The sequence below is a fragment of the Podarcis pityusensis genome (genome assembly GCF_964106645.2).
Source record: "Podarcis pityusensis genome assembly, chromosome: 6".
Classification (NCBI taxonomy): domain Eukaryota; kingdom Metazoa; phylum Chordata; class Lepidosauria; order Squamata; family Lacertidae; genus Podarcis; species Podarcis pityusensis.
In genome coordinates this window covers 29,830,721-29,858,645 of record NC_138030.1, presented here as the reverse complement: position 1 = coordinate 29,858,645, position 27,925 = coordinate 29,830,721, and the positions used below count along the sequence as shown (strand labels likewise).

The 27,925-nt window shown below is 38.6% G+C and overlaps 1 protein-coding gene across 1 annotated transcript; it reads right to left on the bottom strand.

The window, feature by feature from the left end:
- Positions 1-47: 47 nt before the first annotated feature.
- On the bottom strand, positions 48-26,608 carry TRPC4AP (transient receptor potential cation channel subfamily C member 4 associated protein). Its single transcript, XM_081010291.1, has 19 exons — positions 26,429-26,608; positions 20,825-20,953; positions 20,082-20,198; positions 16,993-17,050; positions 15,694-15,749; positions 14,754-14,882; positions 11,890-12,091; positions 11,544-11,732; positions 11,107-11,249; positions 10,228-10,359; positions 9,888-9,946; positions 8,883-8,984; positions 6,742-6,825; positions 6,219-6,309; positions 5,741-5,881; positions 5,544-5,652; positions 4,926-5,038; positions 4,539-4,745; positions 48-3,210 (listed from the first exon to the last, which is right to left on the bottom strand). The coding sequence occupies exons 1-19, from the start codon at positions 26,591-26,593 to the stop codon at positions 3,073-3,075; spliced, it is 2,364 nt and encodes a 787-aa protein (XP_080866417.1). The 5' UTR covers positions 26,594-26,608; the 3' UTR covers positions 48-3,072.
- Between the last annotated feature and the right edge of the window lie 1,317 nt (positions 26,609-27,925).

Below are 27,925 nucleotides of genomic sequence, written 5' to 3'. Positions count from 1 at the left end.
TGACTATGAGAATTGTTGCAGAAAAAGTAAAGACCTTCACTAGCATATTTTTTTAAAATAAAATTATTTTAATAGTTTCCATTTAATACATTTATGTGCTGTTAGTAAATCAGCATTAATCTGGGCAGCATGAACATTAATCCACTTGAGATACTTTAAATTTCCAGGAACATTTGTTGGCCTGGTGAGGCCCACCCTCTTGCCACACAGCAGTTCCATTCCTTTAGTGATTAAAAATCCAAACCAAAGCCAACACAGCCAACAGTGACCTTTTTTGTTTTTCAGCCACATTTAAGTGTCACTCATCGGTATCACTCCTTGAAGCAGTTTGCATTTAAATCCAAGCCTACCATTGCAGTCTCTAAACATTTGCAAAGACGATTCTATGAGAAAAGCTGTGGCGGGAGATCTCTCAGGCATACAAGCTCCCTGTAAGAACTGAAAGGCAAATGGTGCAGCCTGAGTCAAAAACCCCAGCTCAACTCCTTGCAATCACCTTGTAACAGGGATAGGGAACACAGGTGGCCTTCTAATTGTTGGTGGACTCCAACTCCCATCAGGTCTAACCACTATGGCCAAGGCTGATTGAAGCTGTAGTGCAGCAACATCTGAGGGGCTGCAAGTTCCTTACCCCTGGGCCTAGACCAATAAACTGGAAACAAATAGAGGAACATGGTGGGCGATACCAAGCCACTCCCAGGAGTAGCTAAGGATCAGTCTCACCTGAGTCAAATGCATAAAAGAAACAAAGCAGCCTGACCATTCAATTACAAGGAAATATGTCATATATACTGGATGAAAATTAGTAAGTTCTTTGCAGACTGGATGCAATAATTAAAACGACTCAGAAGGCATCCAGTCTCATTTGAGCCTTTTAATACATAGCGTTTAATTTGAAGTGTAGGGTTACTACATTTATAGGATCAGCGCATAAATATAACCTAGAATTTGGGTAAGGGGAAAAAGGATGAGCCCAAGAAGGAATAGGTTAAAACCAAGAAGCAAATGTCTGCTATAAAAAGTTACCTCAACACTTGGACTCATTTGATAACTGTCAAAGGCATGTGGAGTCAGGTAAAGCCAGTTTAATAGTGCCTTGGGATGAAAATTTTAACATATCCTTAAATAAAAAAAAAATCAAAAAGGATGTGGGCTGGCTGCTCCTGCACAGCAGATACATAATTTGCTCCCATATTTCCATTTTAATTTCTAACATACCACAAAGGAGAACACAGATTGGGTCAGTCTTAAAGTGCTGCACTGTTCCTTCAATAGATGCCCAACCAATTAGATTATTTAAACTAGGCTTCCTCAACCTTGGCCCTCCAGATGTTTTGATACTACAATTCCCATCATCCCTGACCACTGAGTCCTGCTAGCCAGGGATCATGGGAGTTGTAGGCCAAAAAATTCTGGAGGGCCGAGTTTGAGGACGCCTGATTTAAACCAAAGAGCAACTAGTACTGTGAGATAGAACAGTACTATACTTTTTATTCTGGAAGCAAGTGCCTTTGTTTTTTTATGAGGCAAATATATATTAAAATAGTATCTGTAAACAAACCTGCTGCAGTCCAGCTGTTCTTTCCATGGCGTTATCTGAAAATAAGGTGCAGCAAAAAGTGCAGGGTAAAGATGATGAGACTAGTCAAGCACTCCGCTTTCCCAGCTACTGTTAAGTAATGTCTGGAAATTACCTTTCTGAACCAAGACTGGTTCTGATATTTAAGGTTTTCCTTCATAGAGGAAAATACCACATAGCCATAGCATTCTAACACAAGACTTTTCAGGGGTATATTGTGCTATATGAGTATGTCCCAGAAGTAAACATTTACACATTAAGGGACAATCAAAGTAATTTTAAACTGAGGGAGATAAAGGGCTGCTAAAGCTTCTTAAAGTGCTTTAGCACAGTAATGAAAAGAATGTTCAGAAAGTTTCTGACTTCAAATATTAGCTTATATTCCAAGTGACTTGTTTAAATGCCAGCAGTTACAAGAGCAAACTCAGATATTGTTGAGCAATTTGTCCCCAAACCAAAATCACTGGGCAGCATTTAATACATGTATCATTAGGAGAAGATCAGCCAATTCCAGTACCTATTACACTTCAGGAACAATAAATAAATATATATACACAATTGGAATAAAAGGTGTTAATTTTGCTATTTTAGCCTAGAGTGTTAGGTTTCCAAATAGCAAAAGTTCAAGAGCGGATTTTATGGTCAGCCAAAGCAGGACTGCAGAATAAATTTTCAACTTGAGTTGGTTATTTATTGACAAAATGGTCAGGCTGCAATATTTAGAGTGGGGGAAATCAGTTAATTTCAATTCATTAGTGCCTAGTCAAAGCTAGGCTCCCAAGACCAACCCCATCACCACAATGTATGCCTGTTCTAGACCACACTGTAAAATCAGCTGAAGACAAGAGATTTCCACAGAACGGAGAGAGATACTTCTGGATGCAATACCACAACAAGATAAAATAAGGGGTTTGGACACAAGTTTTGTAGGAGACAATCCCAAAGTAGTTTGCAAAGAAGTGAAGAGAGCTATTATCTCCAAGAATTTAAAAACAAAATACACACACAATCAGTTCTATATCCCAATGCAAAGGAAAAAGCAATAAAAATAGAAACTTTTAAAAGTGGCTTAAATGTGGCTGGTGTGCATCTGGCGTGCTCATAAAAATCGGCTTGTTTGGATGGCCCAAAAAATTGCCTGCACTTTTAACATCTAATTCTGGTAGCCAGGATAAAAAGCCACAGCTAATAACTGCACATCTGAAAGATCCCATCTATCAAACTCAAAGGATTCTAGCCACAGTGAGCAGAAAAGACTGGGCTTTTTGCAGACAATTTCGGACAGAACACAAGCATTCCCTGAATATGTTGACTAGGAAGTTGGTGATGTCTTGCTCTTCAAAACAGTGCTGAGAGCAGGGGATGGAGAGAGAAAACTTTAACATGGTAACATTCCATAGTTCCAAGTTTGTGCACACAGCATATCCCTGAAAATCCATTGTCTGCAAGATTCCCTCTGAAGCACAGTCCATTGGAAGCCAGAGCCTGAAGAATTACTCCTCGGCAAAATCTCTGTCCATGTCCATGTATGCCTCGTCAATGTAGCTAACTATGGCACAAGGTGATGTCCGGTCTGGGCTAAGCAGTATAGATACAGTCTCTTTCCAGTAGGAAAAACTAATACATGAACTCTGTAAAGAAGGTAGAAAAAAAAGTTTATGCTATAGCACAACAGCAAGTACCACTAAAATGCAGCTGTATCTAGCAACTAACTTGCTACCAAGAACAGAAACTTCAAACACAGGGAAACTAGGAATTCAAATTGAATTCAGAGCAACTTAGCCCAGTCTTCTTTCAGGAGCATGTTCTTTTGAAAGGAAAGCAAATTTTCTTAGAATGCAGAAATTCTTCAATCAGTATGACCATTTTATAATTTTTTATAAATTTCATAAATTTTCCAAATAAGCTGCTGAATATGAACAAATATCACAGCAATGTATAATAAATATAATGCCCCCCACAAAAAAAATCTGATACTGCCCGTGAATCAAATCTGGGAAAACCCACTGAAGTAGTTTTTTTAGCATATAACCAATTGTTGGAGCCTGCCTAATTTTGACAGATGTTGTATTCCACAAGACAGATGCCCCTGTGCTGAAGGACTTCTGAGTTACCATGAAACAAACCTCCAGCACACATGGCACCACAGATAACTGCAGTGGACAGGCAGCAAAGGCGATCTTTCAGACAGCCTGGTTCCTAGCTGTTTAGGGCTTTATATGCCAACAAGTGAAACTTTAAATTTAGCCCAGTAGCACAACAATCTTTCTGGCCTGAACCAGGACATCCCCCATCCAGTAATCGGCCAGATGTCTCCAGGGAGACCAAAATTATAATGTTTTCCATATGTATTTTACTATAAAAAGTTATAAAAACTGCCTTCCGATGGAAAAATGTTATGCCACAACTGGCCAAGAACACAGCATAAGCATTTCCATGCTAATCATAGTGTGTGTGTGTGTGTGTGTGTGTGTGTGTGTGTGTGTGTGTGTGTTAGTTACTATATAAAGTACCAGACAATGCTGGGCTATTGCTTCAAATTAACATGGACCAAATGCATAGGTACATAGAAAGCACTGTTTTACTATAGCTAAGAAATTCAGTCCAGTTTAGATCCACCTACACAAAACATGAGTTCTCACTTTTTCAATGCAGATGTAGCCTGCATCTGAGGAAGCAGAATGTTTCTGTGGCAGCACACAGTCTGTTCTGGCTTACCAAGAAACTGCGACACTTACAATAACCAAAAAATGCTTTAGTTTTGTTGAGAGCCCAACACAGCCACCTAAGAGTGTTCAATTCTCGCATATTCTTAAAATACACCCTGACACTCATGTTGCTGTTGTATTACACTGCCTTAGCACTGTCATTACATCATCTATCTCTTTTACTCTTTCCCCACTGGGCCACAATTACAAAATATAAAAAGCATATTCCAAAGCAACTGGAACAGACATACATTTTCTAAGCAGGTGCTGTCCTTGTCCTTATTGAGGTAATGCTGTTGCCAGAAACGCAGAAGACTGTGAAAATTATTCAGGATAAATCCAGGGTATTTCTTGGTGTACTCCATCTCTTGCAGTGTCTGAAGATAGAAGGGAAGTTTGTCCTTCCTTCGGGCCAGCATTAAGATAACTAGACTTGTGTTCAGACAACTTACATTTTCCTATAGTAAAGAAAATAAGGATAAAAAATATAAAAGGCTCAAACTAACAGATATTCCCAGAGTCCATTTATGGAGCACAAGAGTCCAACAGGTTAGGAACTTAAAGGAAAACATCACATTGGATACAAAATCTATTTACACATGCTCCATGGGAGATCAGTGCCAGTGCCAGCTTTTTACCTGTGTGAGCGTCTGTACATGAATAATATTAATAAGCCGGAAAAGGAAGGACATCCTCATGGACATCTGTGACATGTAGGATAACAGGCGGCACTCAGACAGGACTTCTGCCACTGTAGGAGACAAGCCATTTGTTAGGTTGAAAGAGCTGAGCCAAGAATCATTTTTGAAAGGACTAACAGCTTTGCCAATATTTGTTTCTAACTACTGTTCGTTAATTGAGAAAAGCAACCACATGAAGTGCCCATTAAAATTACCACTTTTTTAACTTCAAAGAAACTCAGACAAAAACAGAAGCAGTAGCAACAATGGGTGCTTATCTATTGTGAACAGATACTAGGAGTTTTACCTGTTTGTTATCATCAACTCATCTAAGCCTTAGTGGCTGCTGAAAATCTTTCTGAAGTTGCTGGCTCTGCAGCAAATATGCCACTGCTAATCAGCATGGGGAAAAAGCCAGACCCTGTATGTACCTGCTCGCCATGGACCAGGAACCAATCATTGCACCCAATAATTCCAAAAGGATTTTCAGAAGCCACCACATCCCTGATGGTTATAGACACAGTAGCCCATATTTTAAAAACAATTTCTTGGTCTCAGAACAGACCACAAAGTTACCTTTAATATCTGACTGGCTCTCAAATCGATCTAGAGACAAAGTAATACAACGAACCAGCATGTTGGAATCAACCAGTGAGCTGTTGATCTGATTCAAAAATATCTGAAACTAAAAAAGTAGAGTGATTAGGCTTTGCCAGCATCCAATATATTATAAGGCGGAGGATTCATTTGGGACTCTGGGGGTTTAGGTTTACCTTTTCATCCGTATTGATGTATTTATTAAACCTCTTGAAAGCATCTATGTTGAATTTCATCAGTTCTCCCAGAAGATCAAAGTAACTCTGAAGCACATCTCGTGACTTGCATTCGCTGTCTACAATGCAGTAGAGAATATGCTGGCAAGGAGAAAAATATTACCATAAAGACAATAAGCTTCACATTTTGCTTTCTGCAGGCAGAAATAAAATGGCTTTGACTTCCTATACTTGTTACGGGAAGGTGTTTTGACTTGCTAGGGGATTAAGCCTGATAATTGATAACTGTGGTGTTTCAGAGACACAGAGCACAGTAAAGTGACAAACTTCAGAAGATTAGACTGAACCCTAGATTATGACAATGTCTAACAAGTTGATTAACTCTTAGTAAAGACTCCATGTTCTCTAAGAAATCAAGGGTTTAAGGGTTTAGAAGCATGCTTCACAAACATATGTATTTAGTAAACATTTAGAATACCTCTAGGAGCCCTCTCTTTAGCAGGAACATCTGATCTGCATAAGAAGTAGCGCCTCGTAAGAAACTTTCAACTGCCCTGGCTTGCCAAAACCTGGTGCATAAAATAAAATTAACACCTTATATTAAGAAAGAAACATCTGGTTAATTGTAAATAAAAAGTGGAAACAGTTTTATGTGACATGCTCTTTTGATAGTGAGAACAGTTGAAGGAAAGCAAAGCAAAACTGGCTATATATGTGGATCTTCCTTATGTGTATCACTAGTTAGGATTCAAAGCTTAAACAACTAAGACATCTTTGGAGACTAGGCAACTTTAAGGTCATGGGCAGGGTAGAAACCATGTTGAGAGAAGGTCTCCTATCCCTGAGCACTGCTGGCCTCAATTTTTTTCAATTCAAGGACAAAACTAATCAAAACTGAAGTTTTTTAATAGTTGGCAAGGATCCACTTTCTCTCTGGACTCTGAAGATCAAGTTTTCCTACAACAGAACACTATGCTTAATGTAGTAATAACAGAGCCCACCTGAATGATGATTCCGCTGGCTCTTTCTTCATTACCTGAAGAAGTCTGGTCAGCAAGCCTCTTTTCCCATCACAGACTAAATTCCTAAAACATGGGGAGAAATTACAATGAGTAAACCAATGGGTTGAAGGGGAATTTATTAAGAAAATATCTAGCAGTTCTATACAGCAATACCTGAGTAAACCTATGCCAAGCTTTTGCAATGCTACAACCATTTCAAAATGGATGGTGTATTTTGAACATACTGTGACTCCATGGAACATTACAGTCTAACACCCCCTGCTGGTGAATGAATTTTCTATTGTAATTCTAAAAACCTTTTCAATGGGATTGAATCTTAAGTGCCCAAGAAGAAAACCTGCATTTGTAAAAACCTTGTGCTCGCTCACACAAACAGATACTACAAATTTTATTGTTTTAGCTTTTTGTAAACAGCTTTGAGGTTTTGTTTTGTTTTTGTAATCAAGTGGTGTATATATTTTATGAATAAAATGAAACATGACTACAGTCTAAATCTAAGCCTCACTGAATGTAGGATATTTCTGAGCTACATGCACAAGAACGGGTTGTTACTTTTCCATTACACAGCATTCAGAACTGTACAAACTCAGAACTTGCATATTCTAACCCAACAGATGTTAGTTCAATTTTTTTAAAAAAAGTTTTACACCCAGGAGTTTTTGGTAGCCAATATGGAAATACTTATATGTTCCAGATGTCTCTAGATGTACAAGATTACACAATGTGTAATTATAGGGAAGTTATGAAAACAAGCAAAAGCAGAATGGTGTTGGCTTGTGGCTAAAACACAGAGGCCACCTTAACCGGTTTATCATTCCATATCAACTGAACTCTCTGCTAGGCAAATGAACGATAATCAGTCCCATGAATCCTCAAATGTTAGGAAGCTGAGGGTTGAAGTCCATTTGCTTGCACCTTTGTCCTTCAAACTGACATCTACAGCAATGTTATTTTCCAGGCCAAATAGCTTGGAAAGGGGGCAGTAAGGACCACATCTTGCTACTACTTGTTTTGTTTTTTTAAAAAATAATGTATGCTGCTATTGCCCACAAACTCAATCTGTTGTTTCTATGAAAAGGGTGAAGCTGTGAAACTTGTTCCCTCTTAGATGGAAAGAATGTCCCATACCTCAAACGGGGTAACATAAAGCATTGCACAAGCTACATTCATAAACAGAATGTGCAGCAATTCACTAGGAAGTCAGCGTGACCCAATTTGGAATTTGTATGTAATAAATATTTAAGCAGAAATATAGGTATAAAGGGCATTATATAAATAAATATGTTCATTTGTATAAGTGTATGCATACTTTAAATATGCTAATTAAATTCCTTATGAAGTCCTATTTGATCCTTTTCCTGCTTCCCATGAATGTTCCCATCAGTTATCAAAATTACCTATGATTTGCAACCTCCACTCTCAAAATCCATCGCTTATGCATTCACTCTCCAGCCAACATTGGCTGCTAAGTGTTCACAGGTCTGAATAAACAGACCTAAGTTCTGCCTCAAAAGGGACAGAGTTGGCTTTAGGGGTAGAAGCAGATTGTAAAGGACTGCAAGCAATCCCTAAAGGGCATATGTGGCCCTACCCAGATGTCCAATATACACTTCAGAAAGATGCCATTGCATTGTGTGAGTGATTCACGTTTTTGCTAGTTCAACATACAGTGGTGCCTCGCAAGACGAAAAGAATCCGTTCTGTGAGTGTCTTCGTCTAGCGGTTTTTTCGTCTTGCGAAGCAAGCCCATTGACGGATTAGCGGATTAGCGCTATTAGCGGCTTATCAGCTTATCGGATAAGCAGATAAGCGGCTTAACGGCTTAGAAAAAGGGGGGAGGGAAGGGAAAAAAAACCGCAGGAACTCGCAAGACATTTTCGTCTTGCGAAGCAAGCCCATAGGAGCTTCGTTTTGCGAAGCACCTCCAAAACGGAAAACTCTTTCGTCTAGCGAGTTTTCCGTCTTGCGAGGCATTCGTCTTGCGGGGCACCACTGTACTAACAAAGTTAGAGATAACCCAACTTATTGCAAGGGTTCAAGAGACAGGCCTGGTAAAATAGGATACTTGCCATACTTTCAGAAAGAATAAATGATACAAACATACATGCACTTCTCTCTACCTGTCTGTGTTGACAACTGCCTCTACTTCAGGGATGTTGGCTTTGAGGGATATTGCACTCAGTTCATTAAGCTCTTGGCTGTTTAGAAGCAGATACTTGTTCCTATTATAAAAATCAGGACAGAAGGAGTGATTACAAACATTGATTCTTTAATGCATCATCTATATTCCCTTTGCAAAAATGCACACAACTATGCTGGTTCTTCTGTGGTATCAAGGTTCTATTCAGTTTTACAGAAACTTAACTCTATATTGGACAAATAATCTCACAATTTGGGTTTGAGCCCTGAGAATCCATAGAATGAACCCACAGAATAAATTACATGTTGCATTCAAAGTAGCATTAGGTAGTTCCTTGCACAAGCAGAATGACTTCCGCTTGTGCAACATAATGTCTCCCCTTCCCCCATCTCCCCCTGTTCTGGGGTTTCCCCCCAACACTTTAGAACAGATTTGGGGATGGTGTGTGTGTGTGGGGGCAAACTTCTGTTGCGCAAGCAGGAATCATTCTGCTTGCGTAATTATTTAGCTGAATACTGTCATATTAAAGGAAATTGTGAAAAAGGAACTCCTAAAATAGCAGAAGGCCAGGTTTCACAATTCCAGTTCCTTCCCCCCTGAATTTTTTGATAAAGAATGCCCTAAATATAAGTTTAGATTTGGGACAATCTGTTTAAGATCTCAAAATTCATGTGCATAGTGCCTTTGAAAGTGTCCTCTGACAAAACTAGTCTAAACAGCTGTATTCCATTTTTTGGTCCCTTGCATGCTGGCAGCCACTGAATAGTCTCTCCCAAAATGTGCTTTACAAATACCTCCCAATATCTTTTCACTCACTTCTTGGAAGTGTAACAGCAAAACATGATCAAAACTATTACATATTCTTTGTATGTTACTTTTGAGGAGGTTCTAAATTATCCGAGTTACTTCAAATATGATGTTCCATCAATTCAGCAATACATGAAGTGCCACCACAAAGTTTATGGCAAACATATTCTATACTCACTCATGGTGATCACTAAAACTCTGAAGTAGCCTCAAAAACTGAATCTTCAATGTAATATCCTACAGAAGAAAGAAGTTGAGAATTTATTTTATAAGAAACATTACAGAATATCCTTCCTAGCAGACTGGTAGAAACATCAACTCACGACTTCCAGGCTTTAAAAAATATTTAAGCCATTTTAGAGAGTGATGCTGTTACCATTGCAATCAGAAAAAAATACTAGTATGAAAAACAACTGAAGAGGCTAGCTATCAACATTATTAACAGCTATTACATATGAGCTCTTAAGGGCCATTTCAAAAGAACATACTCTATGCAGCAGCTTAAACCTAATACTCACCGGGCTACAGTCACAGTTTTGATTATGCCCATGCAGAACAAGGGCTGATGCTGAATGCTTCCGCCAGATCAATTTATCAAACAAATTATTAAGGCCAGGGATCAATCTGAATTCTGCAATCATCTTGTGAACCTAGGCAAGAAGAATGATCAGGTATATTCACTACAGGTATATTGTTTTAAGATCTTCCATAAACTGTGCCAGTTTATTCTTTAAAGCTTCCCCCATCTCCCCACAAAATATAGCCCATTATATATATAAATATAAAAATCATAATCTACACACACACACACACACACACACACACAAATTAACTCTGAAAAATATATATTTCAATATCCAGCAATATCCATTAGAGATTTCTATTCTGCACACCCCACAGGAATGAATAGGAATGAAGAAAATGTTGTTTCAAGAATGCTTCTGCAGTGGCTGCACCCTTCATTTTAATCTACTTGTTTTCAATAATGCACCAAATTTCAAAATTTAAAGTGAAACTTTTTAGTGTGAGTTTGTTGATCCCAAAATAGACTGGCATAAAACATGGCATGGACTTCCTTAGCTAAAAGCCTCATTTCAAAGTATTTGCATAAAGCAGGGTGCCTTAACTGCTGCCTATCTTAATGCAAAGTACTTGCCAAATGGAAAAGTACATAAAGGCACATACAAATTAAATTCTTACTAGATCACCAACCAAAAACCTTATAGCTGATCACTGTGCAAGATACATGAATCAACAAGCATCCATTTCCTACAAGATAAGATTATTAGTGGTCTAGAGTTTGAAAAGATTGTAGGATTTTAAATAGCTGGACCCCCATTTGAATTTTCAGAGCCACTGCTTGCAATTCACTATGCACTTCTGATGCAGAATCTTACCTGATTCCTTTGCCTGCCCATTAAAAGCACACAGAGGACATACAAAACTTCCAGTTTATACATAATCTCATGCATAATCTTCATGGTCTGTGGAAGTTGATTCCTTGGTGAAGTAGAGGCAAATCCACTCTCATCTGAAGATTCTAAAAGACAAAAAAAAGGGCAAGGAGGTAGTTATATAATAGCTATCAATGCAACAAAAATGTAGGAAATGAGAAGATGTTAAGTTTCTCCAATGTAGCAGAAAGTGAATACACCATCCTGAGGTATTTGCACAAGTCTTTTCAGTCTTTAGGTACTGCTGCACACATGCTTCCATTCCAGTACGAAAATGTCAAAGCAAGAGTACAGTGCAAGACAAGGCCACACGCAGATCTACAGGTGATAAAGCTACCAGATTATTAAATGGCTGTTCTAGTAAATTTAAAAGCAGGTACCTGTGCTGCTTTGCTCTGTCTCTTCACCTGCCACACGCATTAGTGCATCAAGTACAAGTGCATTATCTAGCCAGGTGTACCACTCCTCCAATTCTTGAAGGAAACTTGAAGTTCCTGTTGTTTCTGAAACTTTTCTGGTTGCTAGTTTACACAGTCGTTCAATGAAGCCTGGTATATTGAGGAGTGCAGCTATGACAAGAAGCAAATAGGATTAACAAATGTTAAATTGATGGAACAACTATTATTAGAAATCCAAATGAAATCAAGTTTACTTCCATCTTAAAATACTTTAACTGAGTACATATCAATTTGAGTACATATTACTTTCAGAAACAGGATGCTTTACCTTGATTAATTTCCGCCCGAGAAGGACCCATGTTCTTTTTCTGCTGGGCATTTTTTGCAAGAAGTGTATGTTTGTCATCACTGCCTGTGTCCAGTTCTGAAATTGTAACTGCAAGGATCCTGCAGAAGTTTGCAAGCTGCTGTTGGTCAAAGCTAGAGACTAGACTGGAGAGGTTTGGAATATCCTCCAACTGAATCATTTCCTAAAACATGACAAGCGATATGCTGACTGCCAGTGACCCATAGATGATTTTTAAATTTTTTTTAGCAAAGATATTATTTCCAAGATTCTTGCAGATTAAAAGCCTATTCTGATCTCCATCTGAAACCACTAGCTAGAAGTGGAGAAAGGCAGCACTGATCTCAATGTCCCTAAACATGCTAACCTGCACTTCATTTTGTCCCTAAGACAAAGGGGAATCCTGAACATATTCAGCTGAATGTGCTTAGAATACTGATAGGGAAACCAGGGTTCCCATTTACAAGGAGTCTAACTGCATTAATATTCAATTCAAAGTGCATTTGCAGTCAGGAACCTAAGATGCACTCAGCTGAAGGTCTGAAAAGGAGCTGGTGTGCACCTCTGTCCTCACCTCACTTAACACTTTTTGGCAAACTCCTAGATAGGGCATTACATAGAGATAGGAATCTCTTAATTTACCACTCTGAAGAACATTAACATAACTACAGTAAGTCTGCAATTTATGTGGGGCTATGTTACAGGGATCATGCCTACAGCCAAAAATCACATCTAGTCAAAACACATTGAGCTCAATGGCAGCTGGGATTTCCCAGACACCCACCCCCTTTCTATTGACAAAAAATATTTTTCTGCCAAGCATGTAAAACTGAATGGGCACAAGTAAATTGCATGCAAGTTGTGGGCTTACTGTAACCGTTTTATTTTTTATATTACTTGCTATGTGGCTCATTAGATTCTGTATAGCAAGTACTTAAAATGGATCTAATGTTTTGTATACGTCTGTACAAAGGAGTCACCCCAGCAAAGTACAGAAGTTCTGATCATGTGGGGCTGTTGCTATCAACCTTGACAAGTTGGGGCGGGAACAGAATACTTTACCTAGGCAACATGGAAGCCTATCATAGGAGAACAGTTTTCCAGGGGCTCCTATTCTATCTAAGTAATGTATTAGTTGGGCCATACAACAACCTTGAGAGATCATGCTGCACAGCAGCAAAGGCAGACCCTCTTAGCAGTTATCAACACATACTTCTGATATATTATTAACATTAATAAACAGTCCACAAATTATACTGTACTTCACCACAAAACTGCATATTGTTCCATGCCGATTGGCTGGATATTATTAATTGCAGGAATAATTTATTATTTTTCTTTAATTAGATGGGGGTATGAAGCTACCTCCCCACTTTCTGGACTTCTAGAAAATTAAAAGAATTTAATTCTTTTAGCACTAGCAGCTAAAATAATAATACTGAATATTGAAAAGAACAGTTTTGTAATATGCTTCTAGCTTAAACATTTTGCAGAGTTATCTTATAATGAAACTGAGAGTCTCAAGGACATCTGTGCATTTATGAGAGTGCAGGGTATAAAATGAGACTGGCTGCAGTCCCCTGCTTCTTGGTTTTCCTTCTATTTCTTGTATCTCATTTTAATTTGAATGAATTATACCTTTGGGAACATATTTTAAAATTGTAACTGGTAAATTACTCTTTGCTAAGCAATTTTTTAAAATGGCACAATGCTGAAAAGTATTGATAGCTGACAACTAATCTCACAAGTTAGAGAACATAAGTAAACTCCTCAGATTCCTGAAAGTGTACAAATTTCATGAAACGTTACATCCAAAGTTTTTAGCTTGTGTACTACAAATAAATAATAGCATTTACCTTTATGCTATATTTGTCTCTGTGCAAACCCAAATACGGTTTAAATAGCAAACATACTGGGGGTCAGGAAATAATGTCTCATCTTTAAAAACTCCCCCCTTTCTCTCTTGAAAGCCTCGGCTATTATTTTAACTGGGAAAAGGGAGATCTAATTAAATCTGCTGATAAAACTTAAGTGCTAAATAAATGCATTTCCAAGCTCATGATAAAAAAATTGAATCACAGAATTTCAGAATCAGAAGAGACCTTGGAGATCACCTAATCCAACTTCCTAATCAAAGAAGGATCTGCAATGCAGAACTTAAATACAGCATCCCCAACAACTGCTTGCCCAGCTTCTGCTTAACTATTTCCAATGAAGGCAAGCCCACCACCACCCAAGGCAGTCCATTCCACTGTCCAACAGCTCTTAGCTCTCAAACAACAAAAAACAATGCATGCAATAGCCCTTCAGGTATTTGAAGGCAGCAGACATGTCTCCCCTTAACCTTTTCTTATCCACACCAAACCTACCCATTTTCCAACTGTCCCTCCAGACCCTGTACACCACCCTAGTCACTATTCTCTGGACACACTTGCTTCACCATTTTCTTTGTAAATTCCAGTATCCAGAAGTGGGCATAGTGCTACCCACAACATTACTTTATTTGAGACCAGAAAGCTAAGGCGTGAATGGGGTAATCAAAGCAGTGCATGCAGAGATGTATAATGGGGACTCACTTCAGCAGGCTCAATAAAAAGTACCCAGCCTTGCTATTACATGATGCCTTCCCAAAATTTCATTTTACAGTTAGGAGAGGTGCTGCCAAGATACTCTTAAACATTACAAAGGAAAGACAGGTTAGGAGCAAGTAATATGGCTTTTTCCATTTAGGATACAATATTTTTTCCCCAGTTACTGAACTGAGAAGGGACTTCTACTTACAAGCTGTTAAAGAGTTTTCAAGATTAAATGAGAACATGATGGTATAGGCTACATTATCAACAAACCTTTTTTACTCCCAGGATGTCTTCTATTAGGGTGGCTGTTTGCAGGAATGTCTTTTTATTTGTCATCAATGTAAACAAGAACAATACAAAATCATTTCTTTCTGCCAATCGTTTAGTGACTCCTTCAGTCTACAATAATGAGAAACCACATATACACATGAGGAAAAGCTAACACTGCTGAGACAAACATCACATATAATTTTAAAATAATATAGAAAAACAGAGCTCTCCCAGGAGGCAGCAAAGTGGAAATTAAAAAAGGAACGGAGAAAAGTGCCTTCCTTCCACATAGGATTCTGAACCTTTCCAGCTTTCTTTGCCTTTAAGTAAAAGAGCAATAAATTCTCAACAGGGAAAGCTAGGCCGCTCAAATGACGTGAGTATAAAAGTGCATACCAGCTAAGTAAAGTATCCAATAGTCTTGTCAATGCATACAAATGTAATGTGAATGACAGGAATTATTGGTTTGTTTTCATGCAACATTTAATGTCATGCACTCAACTCTAGTTTTCAACACTAATTTTACATTGATAAAAAGTTTCTATTTTTTTTAAAAAACCAGTCCAAATACTACCACTAACATAAAATGACTCATACAGTTCCAGAATAAAATTTAAAAAGCATACATAACTGAAAAGAGTTTTAAACAGGGAATGCTGACCAAGATTCCCACAGCAAGCCACTGCATTAAGGCTTAAAACACTTCAGCAATAAATAGCAATGAGTCCTTATTTAAAAGATGTTTAGACAAAATGCAAGCAGCAACAGGTTTGCTACACTGCAATTTGTGAAATGCAATAGAAATTTTAGCATCAAGAATATTGCAGCATGCAACATTAATTTAATGCTTTGAATGTTTTTCTCTGTCAGACCAAGAATCCCCTAAACCTAGCTGTATCACAAAACAAAAATTATTGACAGAACAGAAAATATAACTTACACATATGCAAGTGTTGTACAATATGCTTAAACAATCCTTGATGAGGTCATCGCTTACTGCAATAGAAAAAACTGATTAACGCTTCCTGAACAATCAACCACAAACAAAGACATACGTCAACACACTATTTAACAGCCCAAATGAAAAAATCCAGCAAGTATCTCAGCTGCTAAAATCCAATAAAAATGAGATCTGATCGAAGTTGAACACACAGAGGAACGACAACTATTATTAGGGCAGGTAGGCAATCCGTTCACATCAAGTTTATATGGCTGACAGAAATACTGCAGATATCATGTGATATTCCTGTTCTGAACACCACATGAAACAAGAAACTGTGAGACTTTGACTTCCTTTTATTACCTTATGAGCCTATATATATGCCACGTGATTCTAGCCTTGCTTCTAAATGAAAGGGCATTTAGCTTGTCTGGATTGTGAAACTCTGTACCTATTATTATAAGTAAGCAGCGCTGGTCCATTTGCTGATATTGTTTGTATTAGCCTAAGAAAGCTAGCTTTTGTTGCTTTGTATCCTGTCTTGTAATTCACAACTGTAGTCTTAACAATGGTTTTTTCTTATACTTTCACTGGGATACTGGAGTCTATTTTTTAAAAAAAGCTATTTTTAATTTAATTTTTAAGAAATCTACTTCACCTATTTCCTGTGCGTTCTTCTGAGTAAGATTTCTAGAACTAAATCCATGGACTTGGCTGCTCAGACAAACTGCTACTGAATAACTTCCTGGAGGCTTATGTATTGTTGGAACAGAAAATCTGGTTCTTAGTATTTTGTTTCTCAAATCTTAGGTGACGTTCTGTAAAGCTCTGTGATTTTCCTAGCCAAAACTGGTGGACTCACAGGAGTGATGACAGTGGTTGGTGTTTAATTCTGGTCATTTGGCTACTGCTACCCAACAAGACTTGGGCTTGCCTCCAGGGTTTGGGGAGCGGGTCCGCTAAAACACTGGTTATTGTGCATCACTATCTAGATGTTATTAAGTAGTCTAATGATGTTTTATGGATGTGCTATGTTCACTGCCTATATACTTTGTTTATTGTGCAGTATTTAATCCTATAAACAAACATGGTTTACCAGCATTTATCACCTCTGCAACCATAAAAGTTAAGAAACTGTGTGGTAAAACTTCATTTTCATACATCATTAAAACACACACACAATGTTAGCAAACAAGTATTGCCACCAGTACTTGGTTTAGTGACCAATTATTCTATCAGGACACGAGAAGAGAAGGAAACAAAACAAGGTTTGGTGAAGGAAGTATATTATTGACTTACTTTTCTGCTTCTTCTTTTGTGTAATAAGAGTTGGTCTCATAAGTATTTCTACTAGAAGCTGTGAAAATTAGATACATAATAACTTTATATAGATGCATTTTAATAAAAAATGCACCTAATTTTTGGGCTATATTGAAATTTAAAGCAAACTACTTTAAAAAACGACAATTCCGCTCTATTGTACTGCACAAAACATCCAGTGTCCTACTTTACTATGCTTCTCTTCAAAACAATAGTCATATTTCAAGAGCAATGCAATGACATTTTAAAAGAAACTATAGTTTTAATGTGAATGAGAAGTACGTTCGTGCATGCTGCAAAGTTGGTGCAAAGTTCCCACAACATTTCTCCCCTTCTGAGGCAATGCCATTTGCAGAGGACATGGATAGTCTACTGATCTTTACATTTGCAGGGCAAGCTTTCCCCCTGCCATGTATTAATATTTTAAAGATACACATATACTTACTAATATTTACTGAATATACACACTGGGAAAACTCAATACAGTAACACACTTACATAAATATAAGTCAAGTGAATTAAAAAGAATGGATACTTTTATTCACCCCACACACCCTTTTATATTACCCTTCTTTTCCATTTCAAAGAAAGACTTGGGATAAGACTGATAAGGGGTTAAAAAAGACAAAAGCAACTATTGTAAAAGGAAACAATGTCACCCAGAAAACATTCCAGACAATTGTAGCAAAGCTATCTCTAGGACTATGGGGCACCTCCTGCCCTTGAAAATGGCCGTTGCACATTTCTGCATCTTATGGAAGCCACCCTGTCCTCCCTATCAGTTGACACAGTAGCACCAATAGCTGGTGCTTTCCCAGAGCAAGAATCAGGGCTGGCATCCAGTCTATTCTTTCAGTAGTGGCCCAGGATGCAATTGTATAGCACAACATACAGGACTGGACCACGAACCACCCCTCTATCACTAAGGAGGACAGGACTCTATAATATATGCCTGTGGCCTCTCCTTGTGAAGGCTGCATAGAAGTTGAATACATTGCCACTTTTAAAAGCTATAGGCTACTTAAAAGCAAAATCTGCGCTGCCTGTAGCTTATCTGATCAAGACGTTATATCAACCAGCATCACTACTCAGTCTTTGCGCATATTAGTTGTAAAATTGTAGCTTATACAGACAAAAGGTTTTTGTAACTTCCGATTGAACTTGGAAGAGGATTTAAAAGATTTTGATGTAGTAGGCAGCTCCATATTTTAGTGTGAAATAGCTTAGTTTCAATATTAGTTCAAGCTAGCTATTAAGATTCTGTAGTAATAAAAGAACGTGCTTTTCTAAATTTATCTATAAGATACAGACATGTTGCTCTCCAAGCTTTTAACTATGACCTTGTGTTTAATTTATAGACAACTTTTAGTCAGCTCTATCACAGACCCATTCATTACGGCCACTCATATATTGACAAGGGGTTCCATTGCCAGAGCCAGCCTCCCACTAAATGGAAGCTTTATTAAGATTAAAGATTTGGTTATGAAATATGCAAAAGGAAACTAGACACTTTGTACTTAATATACTGGATTCAAGAGGCTAAGTATTAATTATATACGTCAGGATCCTATGACTCTCAAGAAGATTGAATATCACTTCTGAGCCATGACAACCCTCAACTTTCTTAGCACTGAAATTATGGGTGCCCCATAAACATTTTGAAATGCTGAAGGACAGTTGGCCAGTCAGGTTATGAGACGCGTAATATAGAATGCATTTACCTTGCAACAAAAAAAACATGCAGTGCCTCTGATGAAGAGTCTTACTTCAAAATATACTGGGTGAAATAAGTCACACACTTCTAGGGCCACTTACAGCAGGGGTGCAGAACCTGTGGCCCTCCAGATTATAAGCATGATCAAGGATTGTTGGAGTTGCAGTGTTCAAAACTCCCACTGTTCTAGGCACATTTTGTGATAGGCAAATTAACGGTTGCCATTAATTTGATTTTAATTAATTTTTATAATGAAATGTTTTAGAATGTTGGATTATTTGATTGTTTGATTATTTGATTGTTGTTAGCCGCCCTGAGCCTGGCTTTGGCTGGGGAGGGCGGGATATAAATAAAATTTATTATTATTATTATTATTATTATTATTATTATTATTGGGAATTTCACTAGAGTGAGCAATTTCTGAGCTCTGGGTGCAGTACTGCATCTAAGATTTCAGATTAAAACTGCAGAGTAGAAGGAAAGGGGGACATATTTCTGCCTCCCCACTTCCAGCTACTCTCTGAAGACTGGAGAAGAGACCCTCTTAAGAATATATGGGGGGAGCGGGTGAAGGACTAGACCATGTAAAAAATGAACATAATATTTTAGCTGCAGTTCATTCATTTTCAGCTTCGGAATTCTTGTTATAAAAAGAACACACCTTGATATTCCATTGTTGCACCCATAACCTAGGTTTAAGTTGCCATTTAGCTTTCATATCTCAGTTTCTAACACTGTGGGGTTGTAGTCTGAAAAAACCCAGAGGGCCAAGGTTCTCAACTCTAGAAGTTTCTTCTGATTTTCTGTATTGGTGCGCTCCATCCTTACCTCTCTTGATGCTACAAGTACCCCATGGACTGCTAGTTAGTCATTCCTGCTAGAGAGAAAACATTCCCGTTCCTTGTGATACTCAGTCTGATTGAGGGAGATTCCTTCCTAGCATCCAATAAAGTGATGCAAATCCATGCTGCTTTACACCCCCCTAATCCAAAAGAATGGAAGAAACACACCAAGATCACATAACTTTAACCTTGGTTAAAGTTGCACCCTGTGACTGTTTATTCAACTTGTAGAGTGAAATTGTGTTTTCTCTTAAGCCTTCATTTTCTAAGCCAAAAGGCCAAGTTACTTTAGTCTCCAAAAACACAATATTCCTATTGTAATGAAGAATCCCTTCCTTACATTTTAAATTTGGCTTTCTTGGGTAACCAAACCTTCCTATGGCTGTACTATTGTCTTGAACAAGAGTATTAGTATTTAATTATTCCTACTACCAATGCCTCACTCAATGTGTTAGTTACTGTATTTGACAACATGCTACAGCATTTTTTTTAAAAAAGTAGAAACCACTTACATCAACTCCTCCAAATAAGTCAAATGTGTATGTATTTGGAAAAGTGGATTCTTGAGCAGTCTTTCTCTCTTCTGTGACAAATGCCATAGCTTCCATTGAAAGGAGGGGAGAAATCTCCTGGCAGGGAACAAAAGTTAAAGTTGCAAGTACTGAGAGATACTTCATATCAAAGCATATTATTCAAAGTAGTTGCAGAAGGTTACTGAGGGTACTTATGAGATTTTCAAAACATCAATTTGCAGCACCAGATAGCCGATTTCATAAAAAAATATACAAATACAGATTAATTCACTGCATCAGCAGCTAAATGTGATATCAGAAAACAGAACAAACTTAATTATTCTATCAATGTAGTCTGAAATGCCAAACATGCAAGATTGGGAAAAGAAATGATTTCTAAGTAAATATGTGAAACACATTTGTTGAAATTCACTTTATATGAGCAGAACTTGATACTCAATTCCTTTTTACTCTTCTGGAAAAAAAAGGGTTGGAGAATCTTCTGTACGAAGAAAGCTTAAAGCTTTGAGGAGGTTTAGCTGGGAGTGGGGGAGACAACAAATGAGGGCTCTGATAGCAGTCCATATAATTATGCACAGGATGGAAATAGCTAAACACATGCATTTGAGGGGCCACTGAAAGAATCTGTGACTAACACGTAACTTATGAATTGACTTAAAATATCAGAGGAAACTGAGAATGGATTCTGCTCCATGCATCAGTCTGCCAGTAAGAAACTTTACCTTTAAGATGCCTTGGCACTGGGATAAATCACTGTTGGGATGACTGTTCTCATACAGCTTCTGTAAGAGCAAGGGAATTCCATTCCACTTTGCTTGTTTATCTCTTTCCTTTAACAAAGCTTCTGTGAGCTACAAGACAAGATAAAGATGAGACTGACACATTTCTCAGATATATTTTATACTGCCCCAGAGCATGCGTCATGCTACCTTATGTCTTGGAAACTGGCCACTATACCCAAACTGTGTATCTGATATTCACTATTACACTAGGTCTGTTCAGGCATCCCCAATCATGCAGAAACTTCTTTTTCTTGATATAGAAGGAACAACAAATTGCCTTCAAACTTGGAAGCCAACAGTTAATTCTACTGACCCACTAGAATACATTAAAAGTGTCCCTGAGCTCACACTAAGCAAGTTTCCTCATCCTTCCCACTCTGTTGAGGAGGGCTCATAAAACTCATGGTATAAGTCTGAGTCCCTGGATGTCTTTCTTTAGAAATTAAACACTGTCCCCATCTCTCCAGCAAGCATTCTAAATATCAGGTAATGGTGTCAACAATGCTTCCACAAGAATATAAGTTCTTTCATTGTAAGTGAGATTTGGACATTCAGTTGTCATTCACGTGAAAATCTGGATACAAAGAGGGTTCTGTATTCTGATACAGGCAACACTGTGTGACCTTAATTACAACAGATCTTTAGTGCCAAGCAGACTGTAACATTTTGAAGAATGGGGCCAGTGATGTTTAGTCAAATACTCTGATACTCATAACAGGACTAGTATGGTTTACTCACTGAAAATTGTACTCTTGTGAATGTATTAAATCCACATATGTTCATTGCAACTTACTTATTGTCCTAACACTTGCCAAAGCAGATTTCTGCAAATTCCCCAACGATTGATATTGGTACCTATGCTTTTTAACTTGTTCATAAATTATTTAGAGTTGATGGTACTAAAATGATCTGGATAGTTAAAACAAAAATGAGGAAGAGCTTTGAAAGGACCTATCTAAACTGGGTGAATGAGCAGTAAAATGGCAAATGTAACACTATGTAGTCACGTAAACTGATGCAAACTGGGGCACTTTTCTCTCTAAATTTCACATAAGGAGTCTGAATTGGTGGAGGTGGTAACTGAATAGGAATGAGGACTTGAGTTTGTGGTAGATAGCTTGATGAACATGTCAAGCCAATGTACAGCTGCTAAAACATGATTTTTGAAATCAGCATTAAAAATGTTTGACCTTGGTTAACTGAAGCAAACATTGCCACTACAGCTGGGGGTGGGGTGGAGGACATATAATCTCCCAGGCTCCCTTTGAAGGTTACCCTAAGGAAAATGGGAAATATTGGTTTCAGATATCATTGTGAGTTAAGCTTTTCCTCATTCGTCAGCTGGTTAACATAGTTTAGCTATTGTAAACAGTAGTAAAAACCAAGCCACCCCATCATTTCTTTTGCTTAAAGCTTTTCCCATTCAAGAACAGACCTTAAAATTCTTACCATTCTCTAGTAGGCCAATGTCTAGTGCTAAATTTACAAAACATTTTTTTTAAAAAATAATAATCCACCAGCAATATTTTCAATAGTATTGAAAACTGACAGCTAGGCTCTGAATGTGATCTTTTTTAAGGCCACCTAGATCAAATCTGTAGATCAAGAGATTCCCTGCTTTCTGTTATAACTATACTATATTAATAATACCCACAGCTCTCACATACGAGTATTGCAAAGGAAATAAGCAAAGTTATCAGCCAGAGTAGTGATAATGGTGAGGTATGTTAACAATGTGCAACTGCTGACTAGTTTGTTGCTAATAAAAAATACTAATACAAAAAGAAAATTAGATTGCTTTCCCTGCTATATCTTCCACCTATATTTTTATTTCGTAGATTATCTTCTTTATAAAAATGAAAAGAATGGGTTGTTTTTTTAAATTGGCATTGGCACAGAGAAATTATAAATTCACAGATGTTGATAGTACTGTAAATAAAGGGTTGTATCCAACGTAGTGCTATATGAACATTCTATCTGTGCAATAATTTCTGCTTGTCCCCCCTAAACCAATTCTAGAGGGTTACCTCAACCTTACAGAGCAGATTTGGAGAGTCTGTAGAGTGTGTGTCGGGAAAGTCCAGTCGTGCAAGGATCAATCCTTGCACTGATGGGATACTGTTGTTTCATTCTGTATTATCTTTAGACTCATAAACTAATAGTTTGTAAATTATCCTGCACTTTCAATATCCAAAATATAACTTACTCTAGTTCCCCACAAGTGTGTTATCCTCATCTTCCTTCCGTTATTTTATCAAAATTAGGAAGCCTTATCTCACTTAAAATACTCTAGATTTTCAATACCCACTGAAGGGTTAAAATAAATTTTCTAAGTAGGGTTGCTTGTCAAAATGTGAGATCTAATTTAGCGGAAGTAGGTGCCTGCATACACAATGGGGCTTTCCCTTCATTTCCTCCCCATGGACCCCCAAAACACAACCCCCAAATCTGCTCTGGGGGAATTCAGGGACCATTCAGCAGATTTTACAGGGAGAGAAGAGAAACTAGAAATCCCATTGTGCAAACAGACAGACATCATTTAGATGTTGGCCAAGTGGGCAGCTTATGTGTGCCATCAGTTTTGTCAGGTTCTAGACAGGATTAACACCACAGCTCTTTTAAGATAGAAGGACTCCTCACATTATGATTTTTCTTCACAGATATAACTTTCACTATAAGAAGAACAAACAAACTAGATTTACAAGTATCTTTTGTTATGCATACCTGAGCTAGAAAACCAGTTTCTGTACTGTGAACACTTGCACCAGAAAAGATGTGTGTGATTGTAATGTGCAGTAGTGATGATGCCGATGCAGAAAATGCAATGTGCATGACACAGTGATGAATTCTCCCCTCCCCATGAAAATGCTATTGAAATGCAGATTCCATTACCGTGGAAAAGAATCAATGCTTCAAATTCTCTTTTCATTCCCAGTCTTGCAACAAAGCAGTGACAAGAACCTTCTACACTAAAAGTTTTGAGTAGCAACTCCATGCTAAAGTGTTGCAGCAGAGACAGGTAACTTTGGGCCATTGCAGCTTCCCCGCCCCCCAACTCACAGGGACTTCTATTTTAAGAAGTCCCTGTGAGCAGAACAAAACAGTATTTTAAATTCAGCATTCACACTTAACAAAGCTTCTGGCTCCACCATTTTCAGAGAGTTTTTAAAAATTCTGGATGTAAATTTCCATATAATTTAGTTTATTGTGCCAAAAGAGAAAGGAATGCTGATCAAGCATGAAATATATACAAGCAAAACAGCACAGATTCAAAGGTTCAAAACTCGTCAAAGAAACCCAACTAGGAGTTTACAAGATCAATGTCACCTTTTCCACTAGTCATCAAACCAGAACTCTTCTAGTATTTAGGGGAAATGACTAAAGGAAATGACTTAAGTAGGATAGGCACAACGTATTTCACTGAAGGACAAAAAAAGAACTGAGCAAGTTAGGTTATCCTGGTAAGTAAATTCTATTTTCAAGCTAGAAAAGAATCATTTTTAAAGTGATGAATGAATATAATTTTTAACATTTACATTGTGCATTTTGATCATAATAACTGAAAACAGCAGGCTTCGGTGTACCCAGCTCAGTGCTGGATTGCAACATTATATTGTGTATTGTGAGGTATCACATACAAAGGAATATTTCTTCAAAAAACTTCACATATATTTGTGGCAAATATTTTCATTTTGGCTGGTTCCAGGACACTGCAATAGTCCATATGGCTGATTTTCCTTATACCAATGCAATCCAACTAAACTTACAGAAATGGGAATATAAGGCATCTTTCTATTTTTATAACACCCTTCAGAGACAGGACACACTTGCATACCAGAATGGTAGATCACTATTTCCCATTCCCTATCTTGAACCGATACCATTATGTCTCCCATTATATAAAAAAAACCTTGATTGGCCTGACTTACTTAATCCACCTTTATGTATTGGTTAAGCAAGCTGTGTTCACAGCAAATGCTATTTTTAACATTGATAATTTTAGTACGCCCCAATATGAGTCAAACACATCCCTGTAAAATTTAGGTTTTAATAATGTGCATGTAATTCTTATCCAGATACTTTTTTAAAATAGCAATTGTTTGTATTTGATGTAGTTGTTTTAGATGCTACTAAAATTATTATGCTTTGATGACAGTAAATTATGTTTGATCAAAACCATTGCCAAAGCTGAAATGAATGTATTTTGAGGACATGATTTATTGAATCCTTTCATTTTTTAAATTTAATACTTATGTTTTATTTAGGTGATTTCAGTTAAAAGAAACAAAGGGATACAGGAAAAAAGAAGAGAGCGAGAACAACATAATCAACAACAAACATACTTATAAAAGCAAAAATATAGATATTTATTGAAGTTGGGTATTTTGTGGACTGTAGTCCTCAATTAAATGAAAAAGGTTAGAAAAAATTATCTCCCTCAAAGGCAAAAATGGGTATAAATATCTATTCCTTTGAGCATCTCCCATTCTTCCATTTCAGAGGCCAATATCACCTTTTGCCTGATGCCCAATTTTAGCCTTGCTTATTCAGGTAATTATGATTTAATTAGGGTTTCACAGCTCAGTATTGATAATCAACATTGTAGATTTGCAATGTTGGTACTTCAGGTTTTTATGGCATTAACTTCATATGTCTTTTCCCCCCTGCAATGCTTAAGTTCTACTAAATAAAGAAAGCGTATTTGATATGTGTCCTTGGACACTATTATTTCCTAATGCTCCTAAACGTGGCAGCTGTTATGGAGGAAAGGAGGTGAAAAATTCAACTGCCAGACTTTGTGTCTGCTACATAAAGATCACACTTTTAAGATTGCCTCTCGGAACACAACAAAATTGCCACACGTTGACTCAGCGATGGAGAACACGGTGCTCTTTATATTCTGCCAACTGACTCCTGCTTGGGAGTTATACCTTGCCATGGGGCTGTGCAAGACGCCCGTGCGCGCGCAAAAAACTCCGGCGAGCAAGGCAAGACGACACCTTTCCAACGAAGTAAACTGGATTGCATGCTCCTGGGGGAAAGGTACCGGACTTCAGCAAATGCCAGAGGCAATGGCCTTATTAACAGAAAAGCCGTTGAGAGTTGCAGACCAGGAAGCCAAGCAGGCCTCGCAGCAGAAACTCCAGGATTCCCTGGGAGCCCAGAAAGACGAGCGGCAGAAAGCCTCTGACTCCCATATTTCCGAGGGTGGGGGAGATGGGATAAAATTGCCCGAGCTCGCCTTAACGGGTGCCAAGAAGGGCCGCCTCCTGGATGCGAGTCTGGGGGTGGGGAGAGACAAAGGGGCGGCATCACACGCAAGGGAGGGACGGGGCGAAAACCGCCCCCCACTTCCCACCCCAGAGCGAGCTGCAAAAGGATAGGCTAGAATGGGACGTGGCTCGGCCGCGGCCTCGCTCCCCGCCTCGTCCCTCCCGCCGCCGCCGCCCCGTCTCCCGAGCGGAGCCTCTTCTGAGGGAGGTGGCGTGTCGGCGTCGCCTCAGCCTCGGCCTTCCCACAAAGCCCGCCTCAGCCCCGCGGTACCTGCGGCCCCCGCGACAGGCCCCGGCCACTGAGCTGCGCCTGCCGGAGCTGGGCCAGGATGTTGGCCGGCCTTCGGCAGGCTCCCGTCCGCCCCGGCGCTCCGGGATCCGAGCCCGCTGCCGCGAGCGGGGGCGCCGCTCCTGCTCCTTTCGCCGCCGCCGCCATAGCCGCTCCTGCCTCTGGCTAAACAGGAAGCGCCCCTCCTCTCAGGCGCTTTGAACGGAACGTCTCCCGGGCTGCTCCGCAGCGACCCCAGCTGGCCCGGCCGCGCGCACAGCCAGCCGCCTCCTGATTGGTGGGGAGAGGAGTACGCGCCTGCCTCTTCCCGTTTCCCCCACTCCCCAGGAGCTGATGGGAAACGTAGTCTTTGGCCGTAAACTGCGAGCAGCTTTACTCGCAGAAAGGGATGCGTGTGAGGGAAGCACGTAAGAAGCGGAGAGGCGAAGCTGTCATCTCCTTCTCCCTTCAGTCAAAGCCAGGATTTCCGGTATTTTGTGCGACGCTTTCCGCAGACACAAAGGCACGTGAGGTTCTTTTTAAATGCCCCCCCCCCCATTTTGCTTTGTTAGATAGCTACATGTAAAGCCTTTCTTCAATTAAGCTATAGTTGTGTACGAAATATTACTAACAACTACTTTTTTATAATCGGCATCAGCATATTATGTGCATATATAATATAATAAGGTAATAATTACAGTATCACTACTAATAATAATAATTATATTACTACTGCATATTAGAATATTTGAAGCACTTCACGTGCATTTTCTAAGCAACCCTGTGAACACAAAAGTTTAGGGACGCTATATCAGCCCACAAGAAAGATTCTATAATCCATAGTAGCACAATACCTTAATCAGGCCAACCAACATGGAACAAAGTAGCGTACAAGCTTTCAAGTTCCTCTCCATAAGTTCAACAGGGTAAATAGTAAAGCGAAGCTGGGAGGTTGGCCAAGGTGAAATCACAGGGTTTTGTCCTTAAATGGGACATGAGAATATATAAGTGGAAAGAAAAAGTAAATGCAAGTCGCTTCTATGCAATTATGCTGACCCATAATCACAAAATGGGAGCTTTTCTGCTCCTTTCAGACAAACTGTCTGTTTAAAATCTGGCAGAAATCCTAGAAATTGCCAACATGGAACTTATACCAGTCCCATCTCTACGTGTTCCAGGATTTACAGCCTTCCTACTAGCTCACTTATTGTCATTTATTATTTATAAAAAGTACCCCATATGTATAGCATATAAAAATAGAAACACAAGTCTCTGCCTGCAAGAGGTTTCTTCCCCTTTTCTTTTTGCTTGCTTCATTTATATTTCAGTTTTGCTGTTGCCACACTGGGGAACAAAGGTTGACTTCTTGTTACTTGCAAGCCAACACTCATGGTTTGCTTCTCTCTAAACAAAGAAAAGCAATGCATCTTAAAATGGAAGCTGCATTATATACCGTTAAATCCCCTTTAAAAAAAACCTGCTTTATACAAAAAGTACTCC